Source organism: Saccopteryx bilineata, chromosome 1 (genome assembly GCF_036850765.1).
Source record: "Saccopteryx bilineata isolate mSacBil1 chromosome 1, mSacBil1_pri_phased_curated, whole genome shotgun sequence".
NCBI lineage: Eukaryota > Metazoa > Chordata > Mammalia > Chiroptera > Emballonuridae > Saccopteryx > Saccopteryx bilineata.
The window spans coordinates 94,847,822-94,873,991 of NC_089490.1; the positions used below are offsets into that span (position 1 = coordinate 94,847,822).

The 26,170-nt window shown below is 46.6% G+C and overlaps 2 protein-coding genes across 5 annotated transcripts; both read left to right on the forward strand.

The window, feature by feature from the left end:
- The first annotated feature begins 812 nt into the window (after window positions 1–812).
- Window positions 813–8,993, forward strand: ING4 (inhibitor of growth family member 4). Of its 4 annotated transcripts, none has more exons than XM_066260805.1 (8): window positions 813–876; window positions 4,605–4,676; window positions 6,496–6,662; window positions 6,838–6,952; window positions 7,112–7,220; window positions 7,479–7,626; window positions 7,892–7,953; window positions 8,073–8,993. In XM_066260805.1, exons 1-8 carry the CDS (start codon window positions 840–842, stop codon window positions 8,110–8,112), a joined length of 750 nt encoding a protein of 249 aa, XP_066116902.1. In that variant the 5' UTR covers window positions 813–839; the 3' UTR covers window positions 8,113–8,993. The 4 variants fall into 4 exon arrangements, with proteins under 4 accessions (XP_066116902.1, XP_066116913.1, XP_066116920.1 ...); XM_066260816.1 differs by having other exon boundaries at window positions 7,115–7,220; XM_066260823.1 differs by having other exon boundaries at window positions 6,838–6,943.
- Window positions 8,994–15,399: 6,406 nt separating this feature from the next.
- ACRBP (acrosin binding protein) lies at window positions 15,400–25,192 on the forward strand. The gene is made up of 10 exons (XM_066253103.1): window positions 15,400–15,534; window positions 15,837–16,055; window positions 16,196–16,290; window positions 16,774–16,891; window positions 17,876–18,353; window positions 18,843–18,975; window positions 21,978–22,157; window positions 22,282–22,449; window positions 24,245–24,328; window positions 24,883–25,192. The coding sequence occupies exons 1-10, from the start codon at window positions 15,492–15,494 to the stop codon at window positions 25,003–25,005; spliced, it is 1,641 nt and encodes a 546-aa protein (XP_066109200.1). The 5' UTR covers window positions 15,400–15,491; the 3' UTR covers window positions 25,006–25,192.
- Window positions 25,193–26,170: the final 978 nt, after the last annotated feature.

Consider the following 26,170-nt stretch of genomic DNA (forward strand, 5'->3'; position numbering starts at 1 on the left):
AATTGGCCCATCTGTGACAGCTTCATGTCCCAATCCTTTGAGAATAATGGTGCTAGTTTACATAATACACAAACTTGAATAAAATGGGAGCCAAAAACGAGGGGAAGGCCAGAAGTACGAAGTCATTTTATTTGAGAATGTATTTGAATGTAAAAGGACAAAGAATCCTGACAAAAGGATTTATTGTCAGGATTATATATTTATTTGTATTTATAAACCAAGTTGATAAAACAATTTACTTTTTCCATGTTAAAAAAATAATCCTGGGGAGTTGGGTGTTCGTGTGAGTGGACAGAAATGCCAGTGGTGTAAATCTCACACTAGATTTGCCTCCCCAACTTAAGAAACTAGCTCCCTTGGAGTTGGAGGAAAGTCTTGATTCAGCTGGGACCAACTCTAGTCACTAGATTTATATAATGCAAAAGGAAGAAAGATTTCCCAGTTGGTGAAAAGGTACTTACGGAATACAGTCCGAGTGTGAGGGGTTTTCACCTCATTACCGCACATCCCCGTTTTGGAGGGAAAAAAAGTTTGCTAGAGAGTGCAAAATGGCGACCTCCAGTGATGTCATGATTGCTGCGGTCAGTCGCGTATTGGGGCTCAGTTAGGGCGGAAGCAGACTCAAGCCGCTTCAAGAAGCCTCTGCGGGCGGTCTTGGATACTTACGCAAAAGGACAAGTGTCAACATTGGGCGGATGTATCCCGGCAGATAGTTTTTTAAGGGCGGAAGTTCTCCCTTTAAGGGCGGAAAGGCCCTAATCCAAGAATGATAGCTTCAGCGGCTGTCGCATTTCTGTCATATCCGGGGCGGACCGGAAGTTGCTTTGTTTTGCTTCAAGATGGCTGCGGGGATGTATTTGGAACATTATCTGGACAGTAAGAGCAGACTGGAAGCGGGGGTCAGGGGTCGTAGAGTGGTGGGGGAGGGTCGGGGCTGAGGAGATCTATGGCCTCGAAGTCCCGATGGTTAGAAAGTCACAACTGTAAAGGGATTCCGGGTGAAAGAATATTGGAGGGTGTGAAGAAAGGGGGGCGGGGCAGCAGGGTCGAAGCCTCGCTTTTGGGTGTAAATAAGGGAGGGGCTGTGCGGTAGGGCTGAGGATGTAGCTTGAAGGGCTGATGGGCATAGCCGGGAAGATATTTTCTGCCCCCATCTTCAGGGTCTCCAGCCTCAGGGTATATGGTTTTTTTCCCTCAAAATCATTCCGAATTAGTCCTTTTAGTATATCACTCACTGCCACTTGGAGCAGCGACAAAGATCTATTATTAGCTCTTTCGCTTAGTTCTTTCTTTCCCAGAAGCGGTTTCTTGTGGGGATGGGGGGTTGTGAGCGACCACTGTCAAAGGATGAACTGGAACCCTTCTCTTCGTGGAGTAAAGATCCAGTTTCCTTTAAATGGGAATCTCGTGTTATGTTTATGCCGTTTATGTAACACACCCCTTCACAAAGCCTGCCACCATATACGCTTATATTTGTCTTAGTGTTGGGCGTCATTCATTCATACATCCATTTATTGAGGGTGTGCTATAGGTCAGACAGACATAACGGTAGGTACTGGGGATGTAAAAGAATGAATAAGACAAGTCATTGCCCTCAGTGTTTAGTAGGAAACAGATTCTGCTACTAAATATAAAACAGTGTGACAAGTACTGAAAAATACATTAAAAGGACACTTGGTAATACTGGAGAAAGAGAAGCTAATTATCTGGGGATGTAGTTAAAGCTTTATAGAGGATGTGATGTTTGAACAGAGTCTTGAAGATTGAGTGTTTTTAGCCAATGTGAAAAGAGAAAGAATTGCTGTGAGGAAAGCACCAGAAAAGATGTGATGGATTTGTGGCAAGGTCGGGGAAAAGTGAGGTCAGAGTGTTTGCTATATAGGACTTTAAGGTGGGAGAATGAAAAGTGAGACTGGAGAAAGAGGCTAGGGTTACATGGTGCAAAGTTTTTTAAAGGCAAGCTAAGAATATTGCACTTTAAATAGTGAGGAACCAGCAGATTTTAAAAGTCGAGTGATTTTTATAAAGGAAAATAACTGCTGTATGATAAATTCGAGCATGATAACTTTGGTAATAGGAAGATCAATTAGTGATAACAGTGTAGCTCAGAGATGAGGACCTTATCTCAGGGAGTGACAGAAGTATTTAGGAGTTAAATATGATAGGACTGACTAAATGACTAAATGGTTAAGCAAAGGAAGGATCTAAGGAGACTTCTCAATTCCCTGCTTGGGAAGTGAGGTAGACTTCCTATCAACAAGATAGGAAATGCAGGAGTAACAGCAATATATTTAATTCAGTTTAAACTTAAGCATAGAAATGGTAATTGTATCCATGAGAATGAATAAGGTAGAAATCATTCAGAGAAAACAAGTGAGGAAATGAGAGGTTTAAAGTCTAATCTCAAGAAAACATTGCCTGACCTGTGGTGGCACAGTGGATAAAGCATCGACTGAGGTCGCTGGTTCAAAACCCTGGGCTTGCTGGGTCAAGGCACAAATGACAAGCAACTACTAGAAGTTAATGCTTCCTGCTCCTCCTCACTGCCCCCACTCTAAAATCAATAAACAAAACCTTAAGAAAAGAAAACATTAACATTTAGGACAGGCTAAGGAAATGTCACTGTGGGAATTACCAGTAAGTATATTATGAGATTTAGAATCCTAAGAGGAAAAAAAGTTACTTGAAGGAGAAAAGATAGTGCCAACTGCTGCAAACATACATTTTAGGATAGGACTGACATCATTTGCTTGGATAAGTTACTGGTGACTGAAAGTAATCTCAGTAAACTGGTAGCAGATCTGAGGTTATACGTTAAAAGCAGTGGAGGCATTTTAAAGTTTGAAATATTGTCATGCAAAGAGATTTTTCCTTTATAGGAGAGACTTATTTATGCATTTATTCAAGTATCTATTGAGGACCCTCATCTGGAAATCATACTTTTAAATGCTAGGGAAATAGAATAGAAGACAGGTGTGCCCAGCCTTTCTGAAAATATTACACAACTAAATATTTAATTATGGTTGGATAAGTGCAAAGAAGGGTAGAGATAGAATAATTTGACAGTTAAATTTAGTGTACTTATTGGGAGTCTGGGGAAGTCATATTTGAGCTGAATTTTTTTTTTTGTATTTTTCTGAAGCTGAAAACGGGGAGAGACAGTCAGACTCCCGCATGCGCCCGACTGGGATCCACCCGGCACGCCCACCAGGGGCAATGCTCTGCCCCTCCGGGGTGTCGCTCTGTTGCGACCAGAGCCACTCTAGCACCTGGGGCAGAGGCCAAGGAGAGGCCAAGGAGCCATCCCCAGCGCCCGGGCCATCTTTTGCTCCAAAGGAGCCTCGGCTGCGGGAGGGGAAGAGAGAGACAGAGAGGAAGGAGAGGGGGAGGGGTGGAGAAGCAGATGGGCGCTTCTCCTGTGTGCCCTGGCCGGGAATCGAACCCAGGACTTCTGTACGCCAGGCCGACGCTCTACCACTGAGCCAACCAGCCAGGGCTTGAGCTGAACTTTGAAGAAGGATGAGAAGTTTGGTAGGCCACAAAATATGTTGTAGGTAGTATGAGCAAGATCAGGTGGTATGTTCCAGGCACAGAGAGTACCATGTGAAAAGCCAAATGGTGGCCCTGGCCAGTTGGCTCAGCGGTAGAGCGTCGGCCTGGCGTGTGGGGGACCCAGGTTCGATTCCCAGCCAGGGCACATAGGAGAAGCGCCCATTTGCTTCTCCACCCCCTCCCCCTCCTTCCTTCCTGTCTCTCTCTTCCCCTCCCGCAGCCAAGGCTCCATTGGAGCAAAGATGGCCCAGGCACTGGGGATGGCTCCTTGGCCTGTGCCCCAGGCGCTAGAGTGGCTCTGGTCGCGGCAGAGCGACCCCCCGGAGGGGCAGAGCATCGCCCCCTGGTGGGCAGAGCATCGCCCCCTGGTGGGCAGAGCGTCGCCCCTGGTGGGCGTGCCGGGTGGATCCCGGTCGGGCGCATTCGGGAGTCTGTCTGACTGTCTCTCCCCGTTTCCAGCTTCAGAAAAAATACAAAAAAAAAAAAGCCAAATGGCAGGGAAAGTGTTGGCAAGTTCCAGGCATTCAGAGAAGACCAATGTGATCAGAGCAGAGAGAACACATATTAATTAAGGCTGGTGTGAGGTAAGCAAAGGCTAGAAAGTGTGTAACAAGACTAGGAATAGTGCTATAAGAAATTGCTGCAGGGTTATAAGCAGGAGAGTGACTTGAACAGATGTGCTTTTTAAAAAGAACATTCTTGCTACTATATGCAGAGTAGATTGGAAGTGTGTATGTGATGAGTGGTAGAGGATATTTGTAAGTTGAGAGCAAGGAGCTTAGAAGCAGAGATTAAAAATAAAGGAAGGGAAGGGCTGATTTATAGAGTAGGTCCCTGAAGAGATAAAGGGTAGGAAAGCTGTGCAGAGGTGGAAAAGTTACTTGTGGAGAAAGGCAGACACAGCCTCTAATGAGGAAGGAACGAAGAATGTTGTTTCTGGTCTATTCAACTGTTCAAAGGGAGGAAAACAGTCCTGTTTTGGACCCGTACTTTAAAAGCAGCTATAAGGCCTGTGAAGTCCAGTGAGTCTTAGTTTCTCCTCTTCTCTCTAGGTATTGAAAACCTCCCCTTTGAACTGCAGAGAAACTTTCAGCTCATGAGGGACCTGGACCAAAGAACGGAGGGTACGTACAGAGTAAGACGTGCGTGCGCATACTGAGTGTGCATGATTATTTCCTTTTCTATTTGTGTTACCATATCATCTGATGTGGAGAAAGTGGCTTTTCTTTCTGTTTTACTCTTGCATTTCTTAAAAGGAGAGTAGTGATGGTCTGCATTTTTGTATCAGCTCTTCCGTAACAAATGGAGTATTGCAGCAATGTCTCAAGAATTCAAAGATGCTATGTTCTTTTTATCTTCCTCAAGAAGAATTAAACAAACCAAAGTCAACTCTAGAATCATATCTGTTTTCTGTGTTCAATGTATCTATAGGAAGGCTAGAATTTTTCTACTCCACTGGATTGTTAATGTGACTGTTACAAAATTCAGTGAGGCTTTAGACAGGATCTTTGCTGTTTGAGAAGTTCTTAAAGAGAGAGAAAGGAAAAAGAAAGAAGGAAAAGCATCAGTTAATATCAGGATCTGTCCTTGGTATTCGTCAACCTTACTATTTGTGGTCTTCCTTGAAAATTGAGCAAGTTTGGCTGCATTGAGGCATTCACTTGAAGTCTGAGGCTATACTGCAATGGTCATGTTGGTCTCTGCAACATCAAAAATGTCTGTTGGAGCTCTCCCTGTACCTGCTGAAGGATATTCAGGTCTAGGTCTTATCTTTCATCCTTGTGTAACCAGGCTCAAGAATGTAACAAGCTGGGATTTGAGTTACTCTGGGTAAGTTTACTCATGAAAAGGTGAACGTCATCTAAAATCCTGGACATAGGCCCTTGAGAACCACCTGCTGAATTGTGAAAAACCGACTTGCTTTCTTTGTAATACAGTTCCAACTCTTGAGTTCATGCACAGAAAGGCCAGTTGGGGATTATCAAACTATGTGCTTTTTTAGCTTCCTCCAAGGGCTTCAAAGAAGTGGAGCATAAGCATAGTGCAGTCCTTCCTATTATCTGTTGCTGCATTACATTAGAGTCAAGCTTCTGTCTTTTTTTGTTGACTTTTCAATGAGCCCTACCAAATATTAGGCAGTAGACATCTATAGTCTCAGTGTCGTGGGACATCACTCACATTCTAATATTAAAATGGTGCAGTGTGTAAGATAACAAAAAAGTGATGGGAACTATAAGCAAGTTGCAAATGATAAGCAAAATAGGGTGGGCAATAAGTAGAAGTGTTGCCTCTCATTTAGCTATTTTTCTGAAAGTTTTATTTATTGATTTTGGAGAGACAAGAAGATGGAAGGGCGGCAAGGGAGGAGGAAGCATCAACTCGTCGTAGTTGCTTTTCTTATGTGCCTTGACCGGGCAAGCCCAGGGTTTCGAACCAGCTACCTCAGTGTTCCAGATTGACACTTTATCCAAGCCAGGCACGTCTCATTTTAAATGATGAACTATAGATGCACAGACCTGGAAGCCAGCAGCAGCAGGTGACCCAGCCTTGTTTACAGCGCTCAGAGCTGTTGTGGGATACTTTTGCGACGCCTTTGAGACAAAATTCTTGGTTCAAGAAGGAGCAGCCAACCCTGCAAAGAAGCATCTTCAGATAGCAACAGAAGTATAGTTTGTATTCGTGCAGTGTGCAAAGGATCTCTCATTATGTTTTAATAATTTAAGTTTCAACACTCATAGCAATGTGTTCAGCACTAGAAGGCAGCTTTAAAACAAATATTGTCAATATGTCATATTATTTGAGTACATGGCACAGTACGTATGAACATTCAGTATGTTTTAGGTCAAAAGTTGGTCAGTGGAAAAGGTCCAAGGAACAAGAGGAAGAAGTGTGTATGACCTAGCCACACAGGGGCCATTGTGACCAGGCCTCTCTCTGTTGTAGACCTGAAGGCTGAAATTGACAAGTTGGCCACTGAGTATATGAGTAGTGCCCGCAGCCTGAGCTCCGAGGAAAAATTGGCCCTTCTCAAACAGATCCAGGAAGCCTATGGCAAGTGCAAGGAATTTGGTGACGACAAGGTGCAGCTTGCCATGCAGACCTATGAAATGGTATGGCCCTGTTCATGGCTCCCCGCTTACTTTCCATCTATTCCTCAGGGTCCTAGACACCTCCTTCAGCTGTTTTGGGATCTGTTTGGGGTCTGGGAGATCCTAGAATCTGCCTTAGCCTATTTTCTTTTGCTGGCATCAGCCCTGTACCTCTTCCTTTTCCCTTTCCACCCAGGTAGACAAACACATCCGACGACTGGACACAGACCTGGCCCGTTTTGAGGCTGATTTGAAGGAGAAACAGATTGAGTCAAGTGACTATGACAGCTCTTCCAGCAAAGGCAAAAAGAGTGAGGAGGGGGGCGGGCCATGAGCAGCGGAGCGAGGATTCAGAGGGAGAAGCAGCTAGCTCTTCAGCTTTCAGGGAGGGGCTCCAGGTTGGAAAGGGGGTAAGAAGGACTTAATATCTTTCTTTCTCCCTGCCTTCTGGCTTTCCCTCTCTTTCCTAGAAGGCCGGACTCAAAAGGAGAAAAAAGCTGCCCGTGCTCGTTCCAAAGGGAAAAACTCAGATGAAGAAGCCCCCAAGGCTGCCCAGAAGAAGTTAAAACTTGTGCGCACGTAGGTATATCAGGGAGCATTTTGCCAGATGACATAATCTCCTGTCCCACCACCCCAGCTCCCATGCCACACTGCCCCTTGCTACTGTCTCAGTCTTCTGTGCCATATTTCTTCTCCTTACCGTACTGGGATCTTCTGGACAGAGAGGAGAAGCTCCAAATCACTTGTCCCACAGGCTCTCCTTTGTCCACCTATGAGAGTCTCAAGTTGTAGTTTCCCTTCCTGCAGATGACACTTTCTCTTCCTCTTGGTATACAGAAGTCCTGAGTATGGGATGCCCTCAGTGACCTTTGGCAGTGTCCACCCCTCTGATGTGTTGGATATGCCTGTGGATCCCAACGAACCCACCTATTGCCTTTGTCACCAGGTCTCCTATGGAGAGATGATTGGCTGTGACAACCCTGATGTGAGAACCATTTTGCCTCTGGATGGCGGGTTCTGGGGACATTAAGTGGAAACAAGATGGGGGAAATGGTTGAATAGTGGGACTTCCAGATAGAAGGAAGGTGGTCGGAATTTGCCCTCGTGACCGCTAAGAATTCTCCAAAGGCATGGATGGGATAAGGAATACTCCTACCGAATCTATGGGGGTGGCTGGGTGGGGAGGGAGCTACTTTTTTTTCCTCTGCCCCTCTCTGGCCTGAGACTTCTGCTTCTTCCATCTTATCTAGTGTTCCATTGAGTGGTTCCACTTTGCCTGTGTGGGGCTGACAACCAAGCCTCGGGGGAAATGGTGAGTGAGAGAGTTGTGGTAGGAGCTGGACTGCCCTGCGTTGAGTAGTATAGGGCATTCTCCCTTTCACTTGCTTTTTCTCTCCTCTTCTCTATCATGTTCTGTTTATTTCTTTTTAGGTTTTGCCCACGCTGCTCCCAAGAACGGAAGAAGAAATAGATAAGGGCCTTGGATTCTGACAGTTTCTTCCACATCCCCTGCCCTGGTCTAGTGGGGAGAGGAATGAATGCCTGTGCTGGGGCCAGGGGGTCCAGGGAGCAGTGGGTGGTGCAGTATTGTCACCCCTTCTCCCCTGCCCCCTCTCCTGGTGCTGAGGCTGCATCCAAGTCCTGGTAGGGAGGGGTGCTGCAGCCACTAAGGGTATGTGCTCTTACTCAGCTCACCCCCTTCAGAGGGAAGTGGTCTTGCCCACTGTCCTTTTGCCTCCATGCTGAGGTTGGTGCTGTATTTCTGAAGAATGGTCCTCTTTACTCCCCTTGCTTTGTATTTAAGGACTGGGGCAGTAGCATGGGGGCAGTCCCCCACCCCTTCTAATTCTCTCCACCCTGTGGCGGGGGACTATGGTGTAATAAACTTTCATTGTTCTCTTTCTGCTTCTTCCATGGCGGGGGCTTCCCCAGCTTATTTTTAATGGGCACCCCGTCCTCTGTGCCAAGAGGAGTCATCCTGACCTTGTGAATGGGAGAGGGGCAGCTGGGATGCAGCTAAGCCACATGTTAGGAACTTGGGTAGATGAATAAAAGCTGTACCTGTTGGCTTGCTGTGTTTTCCTGGAGACACCATTTTGGTACATGTGCTAAGTGTTTTGTTTTTTTTGCATCCTCTGAGTTGGATAAGAGGTGGGAGGATAACATGCCAAAAGTACGACAAGGCTGGAACCAGAAGTGCATCAGGATCCACAGCTTCTCAACTTGGGTAGGACAGAGCTGGCTGGCTGGGCTGTGCCTCAGACCAGGGCTTCCCAAAACTTTTAAAATTGCAACTTTTCTCTGTGAAACATTTCATCACTTAATTTCCAATAAATGTGTATTTATGTTTTATACATGTATTATACTAAGTATTAACTTAATTATTTTATTAAAAAATTTTTTAATTTATTGGTTGATTTTAGAGAGGAAGGGAAGGAGAGAGTGAGAGAGAGACAGAAACATCAGTATGGCCTGACAGGTGGTGATGCAGTGAATAGAAGCTCAACCCAGAGCACCCAATGTTGCCAAGATTGCCGGCTTGAAACCTGAGGTTGCCAGTTCAGTTTTTGGTCAAATATGAGAAGCAACTAGGGAATCTGTCTCTGCTTCCCTTTCTCTAACTTAATTTTTAATAAAAAGCCTGACCAGGCAGTGGTGCAGTGGATAGAACATCAGACTGGGATGCAGAGGACCCAGGTATGAAACCCTGAGGTTGCCATCTTGAGTGTGGGCTCACTGGCTTGAGCGTGGGATTATATACATGACCCCGTCACTGGCTTAAGCCCACGGTCGCTGGCTCAAGAAAGGGGTCATTTAGTCTGCTGTAGCCCCCCAGTCAAAGCACATATGAGAAAGCAATCAGTGAACAACTAAGGTGCTGCAACTAAGAATTGATTCTTCTCATCTCTCTTCCTTTCTGTCTGTCTCTATCTGTCCCTCTCTCTGACTCTCTGTCACAAAAAAACTGCCCTCCAAAAAAACCACCTCAGATGGGGAATGCATTGCCACAGGGGGCTTGCCAGGTGGATCCTGGTCGGGGCCTGAGTGGCAGTCTGTCTCTTCTCTCACTTAAAAAATACATATATGAGAGCAATCAATGCACAACTAAGTGGAGCAATGAGTTGATGCTTGTCTTTTTCTTCCTCTTTCTTTCTCTTTTTTCTTTCTTTTCCTCTTTCCCTTTCTTTCTCTCAAAAAATAAAATAAAGCCTGGCCTGTGGTGGCACAGTGAATAGAGCATTAACCTGGAATACTGAGGACACCAGTTTGAGACCCCAGGCTTGCCCAGTCAAGGCACATGCAAGAAGCCACTGTGAGTTAATATTTACCTGCCCCTTCCCCCAACCTTGCCTTTCTCCTCTCTCTAAAAATTGATAAATAAGACAAAAATATAAATAAGTAAATATTTTAAAGAATAAAAGAAACATCAATATATTCCTATATGTGCCCTGACCAGGGACCAGACTCACAACTTTTGTATATCAGGATGATGGTATAAACAACTGAGCCATCCAGTAGGGCTTGAGTTTTTGTTTGTTTTTTTTTGTGACAGAGACACAGAGAGGGACAGGCAGGAAGGGAGAGAGATGAAAAGCATCAATTCTTCATTGCAGCTCCTTGGTTGTTCATTGATTGCTTTCTCATATGTGCCTGGACTGGGGGCTATAGCAGAGGGAGTGACCCCTTGCTCAAGCCAGCGACCATAGGGTCATGTCTATGATCCCACGTTCAAACCAGTGACCCTGTGCTCAAGCCGGCAACGTCGAGGTTTCAAACCTGGGTCCTCCGTGTACCAGTTCGAGGCTCTATCCACTGCGCCACCGCCTGGTCAGGCTGGATTTCTTATTTTAAACATAGAAAATTTTTTTTCCCTATGCCTGTGTATTGTCTTGCTCACCTCCTACCGGGAAACCACTTCCCTAGGCTGAGCTGTGTGTATACCTGAGCTCCCCTGCACCTGACCCCTACTTTTGTTTCCCTTTTTAGTTCATTTCTTACCTGGAGGATTCCTCTCTGGTTCCTATCCAGAAAGGCCCTGACTTTGGTTTGTATATTCCATATCTGTCACTCTAGAAACCTGCCTATATCATATTTAAGCCTCAATATCTGTTAGTCAACTTTTTTCCACTGTATTGAGAAAAGGAGTGGGGGGGGGCATTAACTCATTGTTTCACTTAGTTCCATTTAGTTATGTACTCATTTGGTTGCTTCTCATATGTGCTCTGACTGGAAAGCAAATCTATGACCTCAGCATGTCGGGATGATCAAGAGAAAGATAGAAGCATCAACTTGTTGCTCTACTTAGTTGTGCATTGACTGCTTCTCATATTTGACCAGGGATTGAACTGGCAACCTCAGGCTCAAGCCAGGCCAGGGCTGGGCAATTTGTCTTGAAGTTTGTTTCCTCATCTGTAAAGTAGGGATAATAAGTGGGATTACCTTGAAAAAGAAATAAGGTGGTGCATAAAGAACAACACAGCACCTACTCCATCAATGGTAATCAAAAACTCCCAACAAACCAAGTTTCTGGACCTGATGGCTTCATAAGTGAATTTTACCAAACATTCAAAGATGAAAAAATATCTATAATTCTCAAACTATTACAAAAAATTCAAGAGGAGGGAAGGCTTCCAAGCTCATTTTACAAGTCCAGCATCATTCTATTTCCAAAACCAGATAAAGACTCTACAAAGAAAGAAAATTATAGGCCAATATTCCTGATGAACATTGATGCTAAAACTCTCAACAAAATATTAGCAAACTGGATCCAGCAATACATTAAAAAGATCATACAGCATGATCAAATGGGATTTATTTTGGGGATGAAAGGTTGGTATAATACCCACATATCAATTAATGTGATAAACCACATAAATAAAATGAAGGATAACAATCACAGGATCATATCAATAAATGCAAAAAGAGCATTTGATAAAATCCAGCACCTGTTTATGATCAAAACTCTCAGCAAAGTGGGAATAAAGGGAACATACTTCAGTATAATAAAGACCATATGTGACAAGCCCACAGTCAACATCATATTCAATGGTCAAAAACTAAAAGCATTTCCTTTAAGATCAGGAACAAGATGAGGGATGTCCACTTTCACCACTGTTATTCAACATATATTGGAAGTCCTAGCCACAGCAATCAGACAAGGGAAGAAATGAAAGCATCCAAATTTGGAAAGTAAGAAATAAAACTATTTGTAGATGACATGATATTGTATATAGAGTACCCTAAAGATTTCACCAAAAAACTCCTAGAACTGATGAATAATTTGGTAAAGTAGCAGGATCCAAAATCAGTATCTAGAAATCGGTTGCATTTTTATACACCAATAATGAACTATCAGAAAAGATAAATTCCATTTACAACTGCATAAAAACAAATGACCCTACAAATATATCTAACCAAGGATGTAAACGACCTGTACTCGGAAAATTATAAGACAACAAAGAAAGAAACTGAGGAAGATACAAATAAGTGGAAGTATATGCCATGTTCATGGATAGGAAGAATTAACATTATTAAAATGTCCATACTACCCAAAGCAATATGTAGATTCAATGCAATTTTTTCTCTCAAGATACCAATGACATATTTCACAGAAATAGAACAAATATTCCAAAAATTTATATGGAACCACAAAAGACTTTGAATAGCAACAATCTTGGGAAAGAAGAACAAAGTTGGAGGAATCACACTAACTGATAAACTATACTACACAGCCATAGTAATCAAAACAGCATGATACTGGCATAAAAACAGACAATAGACCAATGGAACAGAATAGGCCAGAAGTCAACTCACGTCTTTATGGTCAATTAGTATTTGACTAAGGAAGCAAGAACATACAGTGGGGTAAAGACAGTCTATTCAATAAATGGTGTTGGGAAAATTGGACAGATACATAAAAAAGAAAAATGAAATTAGACCCCTTCTTATACCACACACAAAAATAAACTCAAAATGGGTTAAAGACTTAACCTGACCAGTGGTGGTGCAGTGGATAGAATGTCGACCTGGGACCCTGTGAACCCAGGTTCAAAACCCTGGGGTCAGCCCTGGCCGGTTGGCTCAGCGGTAGAGCGTCGGCCTGGCGTGCGGGGGACCCGGGTTCGATTCCTGGCCAGGGCACACAGGAGAAGCGCCCATTTGCTTCTCCACCCCCCTCCTTCCTCTCTGTCTCTCTCTTCCCCACCCGCAGCCAAGGCTCCATTGGAGCAAAGATGGCCTGGGCACTGGGGATGGCTCCTTGGCCTCTGCCCCAGGCACTAGAGTGGCTCTGGTCGCGGCAGAGCGATGCCCCGGAGGGGCAGAGCATCGCCCCCTGGTGGGCAGAGCATCGCCCTTGGTGGGTGTGCCGGGTGGATCCCGGTCGGGCGCATGCAGGAGTCTGTCTGACCGTCTCTCCCCGTTTCCAGCTTCAGAAAAAAAAACACAAAAAACAAACAAACAAAAAACCCTGGGGTCACTGGCTTGAGCATAGGCTCATCCAGCTTGAGGGTGGGGGTTGCTGGCTTGAGCATGGGATCATTGACATGATCCCATGGTAACTGGCTTGAAGCACAAAGTTGCTGGCTTAAGGCTAAGATCGCTGGTTTGAGCAAGGGGTCACTGGATTGGCTGGAGCCCTCTGCCCCTCCCCAGGTCAAAGCATGTATGAGAAACAATGAACAACTAAAGTGATGCAACTACAAGTTGAGGCTTCTCACCTCTCTCCGTTCCTGTCTCACACACACAAAAAGCTGTGGTATGTTTACACACTGAAAATGCTACTTGGCCATTAAAAAAGAAGGAAATCTTAGCCCTGGCTGGTTGGCTCAGTGGTAGAGCGTCGGCCTGGCGTGCAGGAGTCCTGGGTTCAATTCCCGGCCAGGGCACACAGGAGAAGCGCCCATCTGCTTCTCCACCCCACTCCCTCTCCTTCCTCTCTGTCTCTCTCCTCCTCTCCCCCAGCCAAGGCTCCATTGGAGCAAAGTTGGCCTGGGCGCTGAGGATGGCTCCATGGCCTCTGCCTCAGGCGCTAGAATGGCTCTGGTTGTGACAGAGCAACGCCCCAGATGGGCAGAGCATCGCCCCCTAGTGGGTGTGCTGGGTGGATCCCAGTCAGGAGCATGCGGGAGTCTTGTCTACCACCTCCCCGTTTCCAACTTCAGAAAAATACAATAAAATAAAATAAAATAAAGGGAAATATTACCTTTTGCAACAGCATGGATGAACCTAGAGAGTATTATGCTGAGATAAGCCAGTTAGAGAAAGACAAATACTTTATGATTTCATTTATATGTGAAATCTAATGAACAAAACAAACAAAATAGGAAGACTCAGAAACAGAACAGACTGATAGCTGTCAGAGGAGAGGTAGGTTAGGGGGCTAGGTGAAAAGGGTAAAAGGATTAAGCAAAATATATTCATAGACAACAGTATGATTACAAGAGAAAAGGAAGTGGGGGAGGTAGAAGAGGGTAAAGGCTGGGTAAAGGTGAAGATGACTGGATCACCTGACCAGGCGGTGGCACAGTGGTTGGAGCATCAGACTGGGATGCAGAGGACCCAGGTTCAAGACCCCGAGGTCGCCAGCTTGAGCGTGGGCTCGTCTGGTTTGAGCAGAAGCTCACCAGCTTGGACCCATGGTTGCTGCTCCAGCAAGGGGTTACTCAGTCTACTGAAGGCCCACGGTCAAGGCACATATGAGAAAGCAATCAATGAACATCTAAGGTGTTGCAACGTGCAATGAAAAGCTAGTGATTGATGCTTCTCGTCTCTCTCTGTCCCTGTCTATCCCTCTCTCTGACTCACTCTCTGTCTCTGTAAAAAAAAAAAAAAAAAAAAAAAAAGATGACTGGATCCTGAACATGCTATACAATATACAAATACTGCATTATAGAATTATATGTTTGAAATCTATATAATTTTATTATCCAATATCACCCCAATAAATTAAATCAAAACTTAAGGATATCTGAAAAAAAGTATAAAACTGACATTCTTCTAAAACTAGGATAAACACAGTCTAAGACATTAGAACTCAATAGCCTGTTTAGCAATCCAGCTTCATTGGTTCATTCTACTGCCACTTACTGAATGCAAGCCATGTGTCAAGAGCAATGAGATATGACATCCTGCCATCCCAAAGCCCACACAGTTCAAGAGGAAAGACAGCCTGGCCTGTGGTGGTGCAGTGGATAAAGCATAGACCTGGAAATGCTGAGGTCGCCAGTTCGAACGAAACCCTGGGCTTGCCTGGTCAAGGCACATATGGGAGTTGATGCTTCCTGCTCCTCCCCCCTTCTCTCTCTCTGTTTCTTTCTCCTCTCTAAAAATAAATAAATAAATAAAAAAAATTTTTTAAAAAAGAGGAAAGACAGACATGTAAACAAATAATTACAATAATATGTTGGAAGTACTGTAATAAAAGTGAAAATAAAACCTATAGGAACATAAAAGAGAATATGATCCTTTATTAATGTTCCTGGAGACATTTATATTCATTCCTATGGACCAGGGTCTTCATTTACTGATATATATCAGACACCTTAAAAGAAAATGCCAAGTACCTACAATTAGTAGATGCCTAATAAGTATTTGACTTTTGTGCTAAAAAAACAAAAAACAACAATAACAACAAAAAAACGCGGTACAGCGTCAATGATAACTTATCCTCTCCAGATGGGAGTTGACACGTGAGGACCCATACGTCAGTTTCTGAGGCCCCGCCCCCGGCCATTTGTGACGTGGGGCCCCTTCTACTCGAGTCTGCCGGCCGGCACCCACCCGCTCTCTCTGGCTTGGCCCGTTAGTGGCCGCTTTGGTCCCGGAAACGCTGGCTGATCCCCTGGGGCCATGAGGAAGCTCGCTGCTGGCTTCCTTTTCTCGCTCCTAAAGGGTGAGCGATTCCCACCTACTTGGTCTCTTCCTTCCTGGCTAGGTGCTCTCCCGAGAAAACCTTCCTTGACTTTTTCTGAAACGTTTCTCATGGAGGTCGCCTTGGACGTTCTCCCTGACTCGACCTCTTCCCAGATCTCCCCCAGGCTCACTTTTGCCCTTGTCCTTGGCATCCCCACGGGCCAGACACCCCCCTCCCCCGTTCCTAATTCGCGTGAGGCCCCGCTGGCCAGGCTGGGTCCTACCCGGCCCGGAATGGTTTCGGAGTTCGGTCCATCCATCCCTCTGTTCCCTGCCCCGCAGTGCTGCTCTTGCCTTCGTCAGCTGCCCCAGACCAGGATTCAGCTTCGGCCTCCACTCCGGGCAGCCCTCTCTCCCCCACCGAATATGAAAGCTTCTTCTCACTTCTGACCCCTACCTGGAAGGCAGAGACTACTTGCCGTCTCCGTGCGACCCATGGCTGCAGGAACCCCACCCTTGTCCAGCTGGACCAATATGAGAATCACGGCTTGGTGCCCGATGGTGAGGGCCTGACTAGTGGGGCAGCTTTGTGCTCATTGGAGACGGGGATGGTATGGCTGGCCTCTTACCCTGCACCCATATTCTCCACTCAGGGAGCTCCCCCTTGTGAGTTCACTTTCTCCATCCCTGCCCCTTCGCAGGTGCTGTTTGCTCTGATCTCCCTTATGCATCCTGGTTTGAGTCCTTCTGCCAGTTTACTCAGTACCGTTGCTCCAACCACATCTACTATGCCAAGGTGAGACCCAGGATGAAGGTGGATCTGGTGTCACAGGACAAAGGGAGAGGCGGTGGCAGTAAGGAGCTGAGGAAGAGCTCCAGGAGGACCATTCTGAGATCCTTCCTTCCTGCCATTTTGCCAATCATTTACCCAGATTATGTATGAATACAGTCTGACCTTGGGTATTCAGACTTTCAGAACACTCCTGTTACTGCAAGAAAAGGAGGGAAGAGGCAAAGAGATAAGTCGTTCCATTTCTTCTGTCAGTCAGTGATTTCATTAAAATCAAACATTAAAGACTAAAGGCAGGGTTGTGGCTGAGACACAGAGTTTTATCTTGCAGGGGAACCCTATTTGGGTCTAGGGTTCCACCAGGGACCATGTCCCTTCTTCCCTATGCAAGAACTGTGAGAGAGGAGGCATGATGGAAAAGGGACTGAAAGTTGGCATGGAAGTTCACCCTTTGGGACAGGCATTCCCACATTTCTTCTCTTCTTGCAGAGGGTCCGATGCTCCCAGCCAGTCTCAATTCTCTCATCTAACGCTATCAAGGAGCTAGACTATTCCACTGAAGTCCTACCCACCGCAATGACCTCTCCTGTGTCATCCCCCAACACAGGTGAGACCCTCCCAGTACATGGGAGACTACTGGCAACTCCTTCCACAAGTCCCAGAGCCCAGGATTTTTTTTTTTTTTACAGGGACAGAGAGTCAGAGAGAGAGAGAGAGATAGGGACAGACAGACAGGAACGGAGAGAGATGAGAAGCATCAATCATCAGTTTTTTGTTAAAACACCTTAGTTGTTCATTGATTGCTTTCTCATATGTGCCTTGACCATGGGCCTTCAGCAGACCAAGTAACACCTTGTTCAAGCCAGCAACCTTGGGTCCAAGCTAGTGAGCTTTTTGCTCAAGCCAGATGAGCCCACGCTTAAGCTGGCGACCTCAGGGTCTCGAACCTGGGTCCTCCACATCCCAGTCCGATGCTCTATCCACTGCGCCACCGCCTGGTCAGGCCCAGAGTCCAGGATTTAAGGCATCAGTGATAGGGAAATGGGGAGAATATTGAGCAAGTGTGGGAGATGGGACAGGCAGCTCTTTATATAAGGAGAGCCTGCTTTCTAGGAATACACGTTAGAGCTTTCCTGTCCCAGAATATCTTCTGGCATTACAAGTCTGCCTTGAATCCATTTTTCCTAGCTCCCCAAGGAAAAGCATTCCTGTGTTTGGAAGTCCTCTGGGACTTTTGTAAACTAACACTTTAGTCTGAAAAGGATTAGTTGCTATCTATTCAGAAGGCATGCTGTTTCCTAATAGAGAGGAACAACAAGTGGTATTTGAGGTGGCAGTTAAGGAAGAAGAGCCCTTGTATGGGAGGTGGAAAGGTGACATACCACCAAGACCACAATCACCATGGTAATATTATTTTGATATTTGTATTCTTTACTGAGTCTTCTATACTTGACTGTGTGAATAATTATGATTTAGGCTGCTTTCTTCTGCCTTGGTGTTTATGTGTGTGTCCCTCTGTGAACAAAGACACTCAGGGCCCAGGAAGCTGACTGTCCCTTTCCTTTTCTTTCTTGGTCCCTCTGAAACCCAGTGACAGCCACGGAACAACAACCCTTCCAGCCCTGGCCTGATCTGCTAAACAACAATGTGGAGGAGCTGCTGCAAGCCTCCTTGTCCCTGGGAGGCCCAGAGCAAGTGTCAGATCACAAGCAGGATCAAGGGCATGAGCACGAACCAGAGCAAGAACAAGAACATAAACAGGAGGAAGGGCAGGAGCAAGAGGAACAGGAGGGGGAGGAGGAGGAGGAGGAGGAGGGGCAGCAGGAGGAAGGACAGGGAACAGAGGAGGGACTGTATAGCACGTCTGGGCTTCAGACAGACTCAGACCCCAAGCTCCAGGCTGATTTATCTTCTGCCCCCTTCTCCTTCACTGCCCGGGTGCGGGAAGTGGAGTCTACACCTCTGATGATGGAGAACATCCAGGAACTCACTCACTCTACCCAGGAAATGGATGAAATGAGTGATACAAATGATGAAGGCTCTGTTTGGAGAAGCCAAAGTTCCAGCAGGTACAGGAAGTTCCGACTCCCCTACTGGCCCTCCCCTTCCTTCTGGTCCTCCCCTTTGGAAATGAGAAGTCCATTTTCCAACTTCAGCCTCCAGATCCACTCAGACCTGTTTGGGCTTCAGGTACACCTAGCAACTGCCTGCCTCACCTGTTCTGTACCTATCATTGATTGAAGTCCTGCCTTAGACTCCCATTTCCTACATGACATAGTGGAATGAGCCCTGTATCTGATGCTGCCAGGCTTGAGTTCTGGTCTTATCTCTGGCCTTGATGAGCACTCAATAACTTTGAGGAAGTTACTTCCCCTTTCTGGACCTCAGTTCCTCGTTTTTAAAAGGAGGCAGTTGATCCAGAGACCTCTAAGGCCCCACCCAGTATGCTGAATGTGTGTGACCAAAGAGAGAGGTTGAAGAGAGGGGAAGAGAGTGGATATGGCTTTCTTCCCCAGCCCTCTGCCCCATCCCCACCAACCAGGAATGTCTCCTTGCAGCCTCTTACAGCTGCCCCACGTGGAGGCCTTACTGGTGATGTGCTACTCCATTGTAGAGAACACCTGCATCATGACCCCCACAGCCAGGGCCTGGCGGCACTTGGAGGATGAGGTCCTTGGTTTCGGGAAGACAGTAAGCCACCATACTGTTTAATGGATACATGCTCACTAGATATCTTCTGAGCCTGGCATGATGCTAGGCCTTGGGAACAGGGTCATGAGCAATGATACAGAAAGCATGAAGCATCGCTGGAGAGTTTCTCTTTAAGTGGAAATCCCTTCTTTGGAAGGACATCTCCAGCTCACCTTAAAGAAGGAAAGCTCGAACTAGTCTGGAATCCATTCTTATCCAGAATTCATTCTTTAACTCTCTGAGTTGTTAGGCTTGAGTCATCTCCTGATCCAGTTCACCATCTTCAATACGTGGCTTTACCTTAATTGCAGCTTCCCTTTCCACAGGAGGCATAGATACATTCCAGTCTTAATGTGTCCTTTGCACCCAGCAAGTCCTATCTCCAGGAAAATATCCTTTAGGTTTCAAATAATACAAGTTAGCAAACATTTGTTCAGAGCTGGTATGCCATCCATTCCCCCATTTGTTCAACAAATACTGCGCACCAACTCTGAACTAAGTATTTGAGATGTTAGCAGTGAGTACAATAGGCGGAATCAATGTGCAGCTCTTGAAGCCTAGTTGGAGAGACAGATGAGGAAGCAGGCAGAATGGTGTGACAGGATAAACTCTGTGTTGGATTAATACAAAGTGCAGAGAGCGGAAGGGGAGCATCACTGTCTGTGCTTGGGAGGATCACAAAATGCTTCTTATTGGAACTGACATTTACACTGTGTAAAGCCAGTAGCCATGGCCACCATCACAGCCGCCTGGCCCATGCAGGTTCGCATTTGATTTGGACAGATGGTAATGAAACAACGGAGCCAAGAACTGTTGGGCCATTAGCTTTATCCTAGCTTGCACCCGGCGGGCAAGAAATACACACAGTGGGAAAACACTTCCCTTTCCATTCAGGGCTCCCAAAGCCACTGACTTATCCGAGTTTCCTAGAATCAAAGGTTTCTACCTCACCAACCTTATTCACCTCTGTTCCCCATCTCCCTCTCTCTGCACAAACTGGCTTCTCCTTCAACACTCCACCATCTTGGCTGCTTCACCTCTCCTCCACGTGGCCTTACTCTGCTCTCCTCTCTAATGCTAATCTCGGGAACAGAGAGAAAGAGAGAGAGAGAAAGAGAGAGAGAGAGAGAGTGAGCCCCGGTCTGCCCCATTTTATAGTGTAGAAATCAAAACCTTTAATCCAATATTCAAACAAGGAAGTCTCTGATACAAAGTCTGAGGCATAATGGGTTTCCTCATGAGAGTGCACCACCCCACATCATGCAACAGTCAAAAAGCTTAGTCTTAAAACTAAGCCTTAGGCTACAACCACCCTGCCGGTTTACAGCCTGTCCCCCACATCCAGTGCAAACATATATATCATATTTCCAAACTTATTTGACCAACACACTGAAATCTGAAAAAGGGACTTGGTAGAAGTTTCCTGCTAAAGGGAATAAATAGTATGTGCAAAGGCTGTAAGGCAAGAAGCAAGTAAGATTTCATGAGGAACCAAGAGTGAGCATACTGCTCCTGCTCTTAAAGGGCCTAGAGCCTAGGAGAGATTCCACAGCATTACAAAAGGAGAAAGGAAGGGGCAGGGAAGGAGAGAGAGAGAAGCATCCATTTGCTTAGTTGTACATTCACTGGTTGCTTCTTGTATGTGCAGTAACTGGCCATCGAACCCACAACCCTGGCATATCGGGATGACACTCTAACCAACTGAGCTACTTGGTTAGGGCCTGAACAGAGGTTTTTAAGTGTAGGAAGTTCAGGAGTTATGGAAAGCCCACTGGATTTTGGGGCTTAGATAAGAGAACAGTAATGAGCCCATTTTGCCTAGAGCAAAGCAGTAGGAGACAAAGTCAAAGAGATAGTAAGGGTCATAATGTGAAAAATCCCAAAAGGCAGTTTGAAGCACTTGTATTTAATTTGGTAGGAAAAGGAATTTAATAACCACTTTTGGTCAGAGACATGATGATGTCTCCCTGTGAGCTGTGTGTGGAGTAAACAAGGTAATGTAGGAGATTTTGTGCACTGCATTGTGCTGCTCCTGTGGGTGGAGAAGGAAGAGAATGCAATTGACTGAAGATCCTCCCAGCAAGTCTGAGGGAGCTCCGTCAAGGGCAGAGTCCAGCTCGGAGTCTAAAGAATGCCTTCCAGGAACTTGCAGGTTTTGAACCTAGATGCTCAGGTAGAAAATAGGGTTGTTTTTTTTTTTGTTGTTGTTATTTTTAATTGATTTTAGAGAGAGAAGAACGGAGAGAGATCTAGAGAAACATCAATTTGTTGTTCCACTTTATTTATGCACTTATTGGTTGAGTCTTGTATGTGCCCTGTAGGGGCTTGAACCCAGAACCTTAGCATATTGGGACAATGCTCTAACCAACAGAGCTACCCAGCCAGGGCCAAGTATAGGTTTTGAAGTTAGAAGGACTGGGTCTGTGTCTCATCTCCACCATCTATCAGACGTGTGGTTTTGAGCAAGTTAGCCTCACTGAGCCTGTTTCCTCATCAGACAAATGGAGATATAATTAGTACCCATGCTAGTATGGGGCTCTTGTGAGGACAGAATGAGATGTTAGTGTTTCCAGCCATAGTGCTTAGCCTTGTGTCCACTCCATGTAAATATTACATTCTCATTAAGTTAGGGGTTCTATTCAGATAGCCTAAGTTAGGGGTGGTTGTGGGTCACCCGATGGTAGACATCTGGGACTTGACAACAGAGGATTTTGAGCTTGGGAAAAAGATCAGAAAAGATGATAAAGATCTGGGTGTCCCTTGTAAATAAATAAGGGTTACCTGGGCATCAATAAATCACCCAGGAAGAGAATAAGGAAATAGAGAGCTGAGGCAAGGCCCTCGAGGAACCCTTGGGGTCGGGGTGGGGGTGGAGGGCAGGGAGAAAAGCCAGAGAAGCTTCTGGAAGGGCCCGAATGCAAAGATATTTGTGGGGATGGCTCTGGAGGACTGATGTGTGGGACAGTCTCAGCCTCAACCTCTTAACTACACTTCTGCCCTAGGTCTGTGACAGCCTTGGGCGGCACCACATAGCTATCTGTCCCCTCTGTGACTTCTGCTCCCTGAAGCTGGAGCAGTGCCACTCGGAGGCCAACCTGCAGCGGCAGCAGTGTGACAGCTCCCACAAAACACCCTTCATGAGCCCCTTGCTCTCAGCCCAAAGCATGTCCATTGGAATCCAGGTACCTAGCTAGCAGGGCAGCCTGCAGTGGGGGGACCCCAGCTCTAGGCAGATCTGGGCATCTGGAAGCAAGGCTAGCAAGGAGAGCAGGGGAGCACACTTCTCCCCTGTCCCCTGTACCACAGATGGGAACCATAAAATCAGGCCGCTATTATGGGCTGGATTTTTACGGAGGGCTCCGCATGGACTTCTGGTGTGTCCGGCTAGCCACAAAGGGCTGTGAAGATAATCGAGTCGCTGCTTGGCTCCAGGCTGAGTTCCTTGGTTTCCAGGATGGGGATTTCCCCACCAAGGTCAGAGCCTTTCCCCAAAGCTTGACCCTACCCCACTCACCCCAATTCTTTCCAGTGGTTTGCTCTAGACAGCCCTAGGAGGTGAAACAGGGCATGGGCCCCCGGCTTGATGGGAGAGCACAGGACTGGGAGGAGGGACACAGCAGTTCTGGTCCCAGCTCTGCCAGTTACCTGCCGAGGAGCTTTGCTCAGGTCACCTCCCACTCTAGGCCAAAGTTATACTCATCTCTATAACAAATGGCTAGGTGATACCTGAGGGGCCACCTCTCCCCTGCCTGTCCCTGCCTCAGTCTGAGTCTCCTTCCCTAACTCTTCCAGTGTTTTCCCTGCTCAGTGACACCATTGTTCCCCCGCCCCCAAACTTATCTCTGTGGAACTAGCTGTTGTATCTGAGAACCAGGCCCTTCCTTTCTGTGGTGTAACAGGGAAAATCAAGGCAAGAAAAAGTAGGGAGAGCTCAAGAAAGGGCTGGTCCTGAGCTAAGGGGCCCCTACCCAGATCCTATCTCTGGGCCCCTAGATCTGGAAGGGGTCTCAGAGCTCATCGCTGCTATTCCCATGGATTTATAGGTTGGGAGGTGAGGTCCACAGAGGGAAGTGCGTCCTCCAAGGTCACACAGTAGACATTGTTTGACACTCTCTCTCACTTACCCATCACTAGAAGAAGGCTCCCTGGCCTTACCTGTGGTGGCGCAGTGGGATAAAGTATCAACCTGAAACACTGAGGTCTCCAGTTCGAAACCTTGGGCTTGTCTGGTCAAGGCACATACGGGAGTTGATGCTTCCTGCTCCTCCCCTTCTCTCTCTCTCTCTCTCTCTCCTCTCTCTCTAAAAATCAATAAATAAAAATTTTTTTTAAAAAAAGAGCCTGACCTGTGGTGGCGCAGTGGATAAAGTGTCAACCTGGAAATGCTGAGGTTGCCGGTTCAAAACCCTGGGCTTGCCTGGTCAAGGCACATATGGGAGTTGATGCCTTCTGCTCCTCCCCCCTTCTCTCTCTCTCTCTCTCTCTCTCTCTCCCCCCTCTCTATAATGAATAAATAAAATCTTTTAAAAAAGAGCCTGACCAGGCGGTGGCGCAGTGGATAGAGTGTCGGACTGGGATGCAGAGGACCCAGGTTCGAGACCCCGAGGTCGCTGGCTTGAGCGCGGGCTCATCTGGTTTGAGCAGAAGCTCACCAGCTTGGACCCAAGGCCGCTTGCTCCAGCAAGGGGTTACTCAGTCTGCTGAAGGCCCACGGTCAAGGCGCATATGAGAAAGCAATCAATAAACAACTAAGGTGTTGCAACGCACAATAAAAAAAACCCTAATAATTGATGCTTCTTGTCTCTCTTCATTCCTGTCTGTCTGTCCCTGTCTATCTCTCTCTCTGACTCACTCTCTGTCTCTGTAAAAAATAAATTAAAAAAAAAAAGAAAAGAAAAAAAAAACCTATTAAAAAAAAAAAAAGAAGGATCCCTGAGACTAGAACAGTAGTTAGGCCCCCTTCCCATGTTCTGCATCCTTAGTGCCCCCCTTCCCCATTTTCCAGCCACTTCTCCCAGCAAGGTGAACAGCAGGGCAGCCATGTCCCACTGGCCGGCTCCTGGCTTCTTCCCAGTAACTGAACTAGGACTGAGAGTGGGGTGGGAAAGGCCTATTCCTCAGAGAGGGGGCACACCAGGTGTGGAAAGTCTGGTTCTCAAGGGCCACACCCCTGCCCCTGGTTCTGCCACCTCAGGCACTCTCTGGTGGGCTGGTGTCTCTTAAGTCTTCTGATATCTCCCTGCCTCCCCATCCCTGCCTCCTGGCTTAGATCTGTGACACAGACTATGTGCAGTATCCAAACTACTGCGCCTTCAAAAGCCAACAGTGTCTAATGAGAAACCGGGATCGGAAGGTGAGTCCCTCAGCATGCCCCCTACTCCTCCCATCAGCCCCTCAGTCAGTCATCTTGGTTGGGTGTCCTTCCTGGGCCAAGCCCCTGCTTCAGACTGTAGGAATATGGAAAGCAGTTTCCCTGCCTCTCAGGGCAGAGGCCTCCCCCAGAGCACTCACACTCCTCCACTCCCCCAGCCTTGGAATAAGCGAGCTCCCTCCAGGGAGGAGTTGGCAGGGGTGCTGCAGAGGAGAGGTGAGGGCCCTGAGGGCACTACAGGAAGAACCCCAGCTGGGTTGGGAATTACATGTTGAGGCTGCAGTCTTGCCTTCTCTCTTACTCACCAAGAAGTCTGGGATAAGTCACTTCCTCCCTCAGTCTCAGCTTCCTAATTTCTAAAGGGAGGGGTTGGGCTACTAGGTATCTCTTGCAGCTTGAAAAACCCACACCTGAATTTCCTTCTTCCCTCTACTGCCCTGTGCCCATGCTTGCCTGCCTCTGGCTCTTGTGGAACTTCTGATGCCTCTGGCTTCTTCCTCTGTAACTCAGACTATGTGTACCTGATCCCTGTATAGGTGTCCCGTATGCGATGCATGCAGAACGAGACTTACACTATATTGTCCCCAGCCCAAAGCGAGGACCTTGTGCTTCGATGGAGCCAGGAGTTTAGCACCTTGACTCTAGGCCAAACTGGATGAGCTGGGGTTCATCCTGTCTCTACCCCAACCCTACTGTTCCACTTTCTCCATTGCTTTTGGATTCCATTTGTCGTCTGTTTTCTTCCAGGCTGCCCCTTCTGGGTCTCTTACCTAGTCCCTACTCACTTTTCCTCGGGTGGGGGCAGCCATCCCGGACAGGTGTACTATGGGAACTCCACTTGCCTTAAAGGACATTTTTGCATAAAGTGTTTATTTTCAACCTGTGTGGCCTATTTTGGTTATGATCCCATTCTCAGCACTGACACAGTGCCCTACAGGAATCAACTCTCCACCCCTGGGGCTTATAGCTTCATCTGCCGATGAGATAACCTCATGGGAGTGGTGCTCAGGGAAGCAGCCATCTGCTGGGAGAAGCTGCCCTAAAAATTTAGGAAGTTGGATTGAAAAATGTCACAGCTGGGGCTGGCGGATCCTGTGGGCCAGAAGGGTGTGTGTCCTCATCTCTGAATCCTCTGGCCCCGGGAGCTCAGATGTGAGTATAGAATTGTCCCTCTGGACAGTGAAAGCCAGAGCCTGACCGAGATCAGATCTAGCAAGATCAATCCCAGGGAGAGGACATGACTTGCATTTTATTAAGAGGATAGAAACTACACAACCTCTCTCTCTTTTATAGGTTCACAGTGATTAACAGCATTAAAAAAAACAAAACAAAACCCTTATGGAAAAGTTCAAACACTTACAAAAATATATAGAATAGTATCATGCATTCCCATGCTCCCTTCACCCAGCTTCAATTATTAATACATGGCCAATCTTTTAATAGCATGTTCAAGGCTCTGAGAAGCCCTGTAACAGAGAAACCTATTTAAGCTAGCATTTTCCAAACTCATTGGATCACAATATCTTTTTTCACTTACCCCTCAAAAACTTGAACTTGTTTTTGTGTATTGAACATGAATAATGTGCCCAGCCCTGCTAATGCAAAAGACAAGGGTACAGAAAAACGGCTGTCATCCTAGCTCTCTGCCCCCCAACCCCCAGCTCAAAGCCTAGGAGAGACAGAGTGAGGAGGAAGCGCCTAGCACGGAGGTAGCACCCAGCCCGGAAACCATCACCGCTGTGATGGAGTGTGTGCGCTCTGCAGTGAGAGTTGGTCCCGCAGCAGCCCTGGCAAGCAGAGGGGCCTTAGGCAGGATGAGGTACA